General features: G+C 46.2%; 1 protein-coding gene across 1 annotated transcript in view; it reads left to right on the forward strand.

Annotated features, from left to right (window-relative positions):
• Window positions 1-810: 810 nt before the first annotated feature.
• TTC37 (tetratricopeptide repeat domain 37) overlaps window positions 811-8,377 on the forward strand; it is a 92,511-nt gene continuing 84,944 nt past the window's right edge. Inside the window, exons 1-5 of the mRNA XM_019516877.1 lie at window positions 811-891; window positions 3,244-3,341; window positions 5,077-5,220; window positions 6,580-6,671; window positions 7,232-7,304. Of these exons, the coding sequence (XP_019372422.1) occupies window positions 3,252-3,341; window positions 5,077-5,220; window positions 6,580-6,671; window positions 7,232-7,304 (399 nt within the window). The 5' untranslated portion in view covers window positions 811-891; window positions 3,244-3,251. The remainder of the gene's footprint in view (window positions 892-3,243; window positions 3,342-5,076; window positions 5,221-6,579; window positions 6,672-7,231; window positions 7,305-8,377) is intronic.

Below are 8,377 nucleotides of genomic sequence, written 5' to 3' on the forward strand. Positions count from 1 at the left end.
GCCCACGGGCCGCGCCCGCACCCCTGGCCCAGGCCCAGCCCAGGCGGCGGCGAGAAGGAGCAGCACCCGCACCAGCCGGCGCATCGCGCCCATACTCAGGTTGCCGCAGGGGTGGGGCGGGGAAGGGGGATAAGGGTACGTCACGCCAGACCGTCCCGCCCCCCTGCAGACTACAGCTCCCGGCGGGACGCGGCAAAGAACTGCAGCTCCCACAGTGCTCCCCGGCCGAGGGAACTACGGCTTCCACCAGGCTAGGGGGCGGGGCGAATCGCGTGGAGCGGCAGGCTGCAGGCTCCGGTGGCATCAAGATGGTGGCCTCCGAAGCGCTTCGACTGTCGTCACGTGGCAGGAGCAGGACGCGCCAGTGCGCCTGCGCGCTGCTGCCAGGCCAGGAGCAGGGAGGCGGCGGCGGCAGCAGAGGAGGAGGGAGGTGAAGTGCGGGGAAGCATGCGGGTGCTGCCCGGGGGGAGGGGCTGAGACGGGGGCACAGGAGATGCCGCCCGCCCGGGCAGACCCTGCTCTCCGGGCTGCTGAGAGGAGAAAGCCCGGGGGGAGCGGGTGTGATGGCCCGACCAGCTCTCTGCCCCGGGTAACAGGTAGCACCAAGATGCACCCCACCGCCCCCCAAAGCACCCGGCAACTTTGTGCTCGTGGGGAGTGGCAGAGGAAGCCTCGGCTCTGAGCCTGAGGGGAAAGGAGCAATTAAGCCAAAACCCTGTTTGCTAAAACCTATGACTGTAGGGGAAGTAGGCAGGAAGGAAACCTAGGTCCATTTTCCAGTCAGATCTTTTCTGTAACAGTTTTGTTCCCTCAGCAGTGCTGCACACCGTGACTGGGGTTGTCGTGGGGCCTCAGCACTGTCGCCGCAGTTCTGGCGTGAGATGTTGTAAGGTAAGTGACATCTACCAGTGCCTGGACTGGTACAAGCAGAGCAAAACCCTCCTAACTTCAGCCCTGTGTTAAGGTTACAGCAACACAGCTCACTGTACCCAGTGCGGAGGCCAAGTAGCTGTCCAAGAGGAAGAAGTAACTGCTGCTCCTGAACAACATATTGATCTCCCTTTTCTATTTAGAACAGTTTAATGTTATGCCTGTCCATAGCCTGAGAGCATGGAGAGACCCTCCCCACTCCATCCCCACTCTGAGGTTACAAAAAGGCAGTGGCTCTTACGTTCCAATTGTTCAATGCAGACAAACTGCGACTGACACAAGCGTAGACAAAGCAGCATCAGCTTTAAGCTTGGATGAAGTCGGAGTGGTTTTTGCTACACTTATGTCATTCCCAGCTTGTACACCTGGAACACGGTAGCTGCCACTAGTTTGAAGTGTTCCCCTTGTGACACTCTGGATGTCCCTGTTTTCATGCCCTGAGTGACTGCAGGAGGTCAAATGCACAGGGAGCTTTGTATGCGAGGTGGGAAATTGTTTTTATTAATACAATTTGAACAGAGAAATGCCAGGTTCTCAATGTTTATGGTGTTTGACATCAGTGTTTTCTGAAAAAAAAAAAGCAGCTGAACTGTCCAACCTGAAGAGAAATCTCTCTCTTCAAGAATTGCTCCCTGGCTTAGGGCCTTGTAGCTCTGTCACAGACCTGCCTAACTTGCAGGAGCTGCTCTCCTGATTTCAGGGGCAGAACATGGGCTTGGGAAGTTATGTCATGGGTAGGGTGTAGTGGGCCCCTGCTGTATTTTTGGCTGAGGGGTCCCAGAGGCCTTGCCCCTCACCACTGATTGGCTACAAGGGCTGCTTGTCGTGCAGCCCCACCCCTCTACCAATTGATGGAGGGGCAGGGCCAAATGACAAGCAGCCCTAACTGCCAGTCAGCAGCGAGGGGCAAGAGCAGCTGCTGTTTAGCAGGCAGCCCTGCTCTATGCCCCACTGGGCTGCCACAGTGCACTGAGGACTGCTGGTTCCCTGTGAGGAGCCAGCATTTTCTTTTCATAGGTTCATATTTGTTAGGGACTAGAAGGGATTTTACAGATCATCGAGTCCAGCCCCTCTGCACTTGGACAGGAAAGATGGCTGGGATCAGGTGACCCCAGCAAGATGGGCGTCAAGAAGTTTTTTGAAGATCGCCAGGGTGGATGACTGTACCACCTCTGTGGAGAGCCTGTCTCAAACCTTCAGCACTCAACTTATAAAGAAGTTTTTCCTTTATATCTAGCCTGAAGCAATCTTCAGTCAGCTTGTGCACATTATTTCTTGTTCTCCCTTTGGGGGCCTTGTTGAATAGATGCTCCCCAAAGCCCTGCCATAAATTTCCCCACCACCCTGCAGATTTCACATGCAATCCCGGATTTTGCAGAATCCGTGACATCATGAATTTGGTAGGTCCCTATACATAAAGATCTTGCAGATCATACATGCTGCCTCGCCTGCCCCCCACTGCCTTGGGTCTGAGTCTGGCTTCCCCTCCTTTCCCCCCCTCCACTGCATTGGGCCTGGGCCTGCTCCCTCTCTTCCCTGCCTGCCACTTCAGGTCCAGGCTCGTGCCCCCCGCTCCCCCCTGCCCTCCATCATGTGAGGTCTGGTTCCCCTCTGCTGCTTCATGTGCAGGCCCATGTGCTGCGTGTGTGTCCACCCCCCTGCCATTCAACCCTGTGTTGCGGCTGCCACCTCCCAGGAACAGCTGGGGGGAAGCTTGCATGCAGCCGGCAGCAGTCCCTCCCTTCCTCTCCTCTTTCTCCCTACTACTGCCCCCTCCCCACCACCTGTTGTTGGAGAGGGGCCCCACTTTTGGCCCCTCAGTCCTCACTGTCATGGCTGCACTCTGCAGTGTGGGGAGGCAAGGCCAGCACTGTGCTGCCAGCACCCTGAACTGCCACCACCTCCAAGGAGCAGGGCTGGATGTGCAAGACCAGCAGCGCTGGCCTTCCCCCTGCTCCATCCCCTTCATTATGGCAGCGCTCTGGTCCCTGCCATCCCTCTCTGCCTCTAAGGAGCAGGGCTGGGGGTGAGGCCAGCACTGCTGCCCCCCAGCCCCTCAGTCCCTGCTGTCATGGCAAGGCTCCACTGTCTGTCTGTGCAGAACACTCTGATTGGCTGCTGAGACAACCAGTCAGACTGCAAATGAAGTGTTATGGACAGACAGACAAAGGTTTTTATAATATTACAATGTTTGCTATGCAAATTTAACACTTGAAAAATAATTTATTTTATGAAGGGATATTTTATTAAGAGCATGTGCTAGAAGGATCTTTTCATAAACAAAAACCTTAAGTTTTCTGCTTTTGACTTCAGCCATCAGAATGTCCAATAAGGAGGTAAAGACAGCACTGAAGAGTGCCAGAGAAGCGATTAGGAATAAAGAATACAAAGAAGCTTTAAAGCACTGCAAGGTAATTAATTTTCACTTGTTAAAAAAAAAAAGTTATGCAAATATAAAAACTGCAACTTATGTCCTTCTGTCAGGTTTGTACGCTGCTGCAGAAAGTGTAGAGTGCGCATTAAGGGCTAGCCTGTACAGTCATGTTTAGGAAAATTAAGCTGAATCCACGATAAGCATGAAGTAATTTCACGTAAGTTAAACCCCAAGTTAGCTTCTGTCCTTCAGAAATAAAGTGACATTAGAACATCTTAATTTTCTTAAGCATCCTCATGTAGATGGGCATCAAACATAGTCTGTGGGCTGAAACTGGCTTGCAGAAACGTGCCACCTAGCACAGTAGTGCTACTGAATCTGATCAGACCCACACAGGGCATGGCATGTCACACATCAGGCCCACAGACCTTCTCCCTTAACTCCCCCCACTTCAGCATAACTAATCCAGTGGCTGGTCCAGTCAGTCTTGGACCTGTGGTGCCTGCAGTGCAGATCATGGAGCAGCTGGAACAGGCACTGTGTGGGGTACAGTCTGGCTGTGCTGTACATGGTGGCCACCCCAGCTGGACTGCACCTGCTCTGCCACATACACTACACACAGCACCTGCTTTGTCTGGTCCAGGACCCATGCTGCATGCCGTGTAGGTTCTGGACTAGCTGGAGCAGGCACTGTATGCAGTGCAGTCCCAGATCTGCCAGGGCAGGCAAGTGCAGCACATGTCCCAGAATGGGTGCCATGTGCAGCACAGCTGCCACCTGTTCCAGACTCTGGGATCTGTGCTGAATGCAGTGCAGGTCCCAAACCAGCTGGCGCAGCTGCCAGATCGGGTCTGCTAGGGGAGGTGAAAGAGAATATGGGCTGGATCCAGTCCACTGACTGGCTCTGTCAGCCCAGATGAGTTTGAGACCCCTGGTGTAACCCGTGGTCCAACCCTCGGCACATGTGCCACAGATGGAATCAGGAAGCCTCTGTGTGACACACAACAGGGAGGGAACAAGTAGCAAAGCAGCAGTTAGGGAAGAAAGAGCAACAGGTGGGGTAGGGAAGGAAGCAGAACAGCAGATCAGGCTGGGGAACAAGATCAGAATGGCAGCTGGGAAGGGTAGAGGGCTGATTTGTGGTCTAACCTACATCCTAACACCAGTCACAGCAAGTTATTTGTTGTAGGATTTCAGATGAAGTCCTTGTGGGTTGATCCTCCTTCCTTTCCTTCATGTAAAGGAAATAGGATAGTAGGAATAATGATTCTTTGTTATGATGATAAGTCAAACACTAGCTCTTATTGGTATTTTATAAAATGGATTTGTCAAGTCTGGCATTGACTCCATTAGTTGGAAGTTTTAGTTTGTTTAGACCAAGTGAGCAGTTTGGTTTTTTTTGCAGATACTTAATCCTGGAACAGATTAAATTTATTCTAAAAAAATGTCAGTGACAAAAGTCTATCTATGTGTAGACTGGAGTGACTAGTTATGGTATCAGATCACTTCAGGTGCATAGCATTCTTGAGCAGAAAAGCTAACAGTTACACATTTTGACAAGCGGCCTCACTTGTATTACCACTGTTCAGGGAGTAGCAGTTCTGTTAGATCTCATTTTTATCTGTATACAAAATATAAATGAAGAACCCTACCCCTTCTGCACTGGACTGGAATGATCAGGAGCTCTCTCTACAAAAAAAAGTGGATAACTCAAATTTGTTGTGGAAAACATTTTAGTATGCTTAGTTTCACATGATGTTTTATATTTGTAGGCAGTGCTGAAACAAGAAAAAAACAACTACAATGCCTGGGTGTTTATTGGCCTGGCAGCTGCAGAGTTAGAACAGCCTGATCAGGCCCAAGGGGCATACAGGAAAGCTACTGAACTTGAACCAGGCCAGTTACTGGCATGGCAGGTTTGTATCTCACTAGTTTTATTTATTTTTTACCCATCAAATAACTACCTTTGTACATCGTATCGGAACGAGACAGGGTTACAATGAGAGTGTCTTGTGTGAGAAGTCTTTGGGTGTTAAGAATTGTCATAAAGTTGTTGAAGACAATGAAACTGTAACACGATATAGCAGCTAAGAATCTGATTTGGGTTGTCCTAGATCATCTGGGATGGTTAGCCAGCTTTAAATTTCAGGACTTTGTTTTCAAGGATTTCCTGCAACTGGTTTTTTGTCCCAAATTTAAATATTGATTCTGGAAATACCAAATTGCATGTAATCACACAGTCCCAAAACCCTACTAACAGTGGTCACTTTCAGGCTTGCTGATAGCCATGTGTAGAGTATCTGGGATTGTATCCCAGATTTTGCTCCTTAGGTTTGATTGCTGTACTCTGACTAAATGTCTACAAATAAATCCAAGAACGGATTTGGCTGCAGTATATTTAAGTATATTCAAGTGTCTCTTGATAAATGAACAAACATGTTTCACACCTTCACAAAAGTAAAACAGTTAAACAGAAAAAAAAATTCTTATTTACTCATGAGCTTTCTGAGGTTTTTTCCTTGCAACACAAACTTTTCCTTAGGAGACAAAGCATCAAATAAAACACAGTTGTCAAATAACATTACCTTCCAATCTCATCCAGTCCAGTTTGTACATTTCTGTCGTCTTCCATGACAGTAGGTAATGCACACTCTTGAAGATATGTACATTATATATGCAACATCCTATAACAAAGCTCTTATAACAGGCACTTGCGCTCTCTCAGCGCAAGGTGGAACTTCAGGCTGGAGGCCAGTTCTTTTCTTCTGTAGAAGAAAAGAGAATAGTTAGTATATTTTAAACTTAATATATGTATTTCTTTAAACTAGAGAAAGAGAGAGAAAGAATAGTAACCAACTAATAAGGCCTGACATTTGACACTGAGTTATCATTGGGTAGTTAAATTTGACCTTTCATTGAACTAGTGCTCTGGGAACTTTTTTCCTGCCATTTCTCACAATTCACGTGGTTTTATTATTGGTCTATAGCCTAGTGTAAAACAATAAAAAAGTATGTCTCAGTCCATATTCTACTCTACTCGTAATTTCAGAAATGGAATTAGGAAAAAGCTTGCTGCATTTTTATTTTGTAACTACCATTTTCGTGTCATGTTCTGAATCTGCAGTGCTACATGGACAGGCAGATCCCTTTACCTATGTTGAACCCCACTGAAAGTATTGGGATTCATTTACACACACAGCCTGCCATCATGCATTCAATTGATCTTTCAGGCTTCAGATGTAGAAGCTAAAAAGGTCCATTTTACTTTTATTTAGGGTTTAGCAAATTTGTATGAAAAATCTAACCAAACTGATGCAAAAGGAGACTTGGCCAGTGTCTATCAAAAGCTCTTGGAACTTTGTGAAAGGTAAGGAATATTTAAATTTCAAGTTCAATATTCTGTGCTGTTACCATACAGTTCTAATTATGTAGGGAAAATCCCAGCTTTAATAACATCATATAAAAAGATATATTAAATTTTAACTCGTGTAATAGAGTGCAATGGCTTACCCCACCTATGATTTGTGTAGAATGTGAAATAGAACTAGATGCAAGTTACCACTGTTTTCAAAATAGAATAAATACTAACTTAGTAATATCATGCATTGTTGTCATGTTATCCTTATATCTATTGGCCTAATGTGTTAAATAAGTATCTAACTCAGTTAATAGGATAAGTGTCATTAGTATGTCTGTTCAATTTCTTGCAGCAAACAAGAGTTTCTAAACAAAGCTGATGTGGTGCATTCCTATAACAGACTGGAATATTCCTATTGCCAGATTTTATTGCCAGCAGTAATACCCTAAACAAGTTAATTTTCACATTTAAAAAGTGAGAATGTGACTAGTTTTCAAGTTGGTAGTGGAAACATTGCTTTAACTCGTTTAGAAAATGGACTGAAGTGTGTATATCTCATGTCTTCATAGTGACAAGCAGAAATGGTGTGAAGTATGCAAGAAGCTTGTGGAACTGTATCACCAAGAAAAGAAACATTTGGAGGTTAGTAACCAATTTCTCTCTCCTTTCTAGAGAGTTTTTTTTTTTAGTGAAGAACACAGCTTTGTAAACCTCTTACTTCTGTCCCAGGATTTGGTGATGGAAAGAGGAATCTATTGAACTGACAAACCTTAACAAAGAAAGCATTTTTACAAATCCTATCAGTTTCACCTGAAACTTCTTTATTAGCATGGTAGGATAACCTGAGTTTTTTAGACTAGTGTTGTGCAAAGAGTCCATCCCTTACAAAAGCAATGAACCCCTTTTTTCCTCTACTTACACTTTCACAACACAGCAAATGCCACCCAGTGTCTCTTAAGGTTTTTGGTGCTCTACTTCACAGAGCAACATTCACAGTAGTTTTCCTAATGGCAACCCGCCTTTTTCTGCCCCACCTGCCCACAGACAAAACATACCAGATGTCAGTCATCACAGTCTTTAGAGTCTTCCTTCTCCGTATCTGTGGTTCTGACATTTTCCTACAAGAACTTCATAAACTTTTGCTATTGCTTTTCTACCATTGCTATTTACAGCTACAAACCCACCTGTGGCTCTTTTTAGTTTCTAGGCTCTGCTTTTGTTGTTGGCCTGCATCCAGAAACTGGAGCTACAACTCCTGAAGTCATTCCCTACCTCCCCCATCTCTCAAGTAGCTTAGGAGCATCACAGCCAAGGAAGACTTCAGTGCCTTTTGGCTTTGTTTCCTTTCACTCAGGGACCAGTTACTTAACTACACTCACCACCATATAACAGTGTGTTGCTTGTCTTCTTTTAAATAGGTGACCTGTTGCCCTAGTCTAGAAAGGACTGAAAGAAACCCAAATTTCTTTAAGGGCACAGTTTTTATAATTCGCCTTAAAACAAAGTTAAAGTGTATAAACAAGAACAGTACCCTTTGCCTTTCAATTGCTCTATGTAGTACTTTATCTACAATTACTGCTGGTTAAGACTATCTTGGAAAAGCCATTCTCTTCCCTATATGCTCTCCTCAGGCTCTTTCTCAGGCTTTTTATAGGAAAAATTGACCACTTGCTAATTGCTCCCCCCCCCCAAACCACCTGGCCTTTAAAGAGGCA

This window comes from Gavialis gangeticus, unplaced genomic scaffold (genome assembly GCF_001723915.1).
Source record: "Gavialis gangeticus isolate Ggan-Ray unplaced genomic scaffold, GavGan_comp1, whole genome shotgun sequence".
Lineage (NCBI taxonomy): Eukaryota > Metazoa > Chordata > Crocodylia > Gavialidae > Gavialis > Gavialis gangeticus.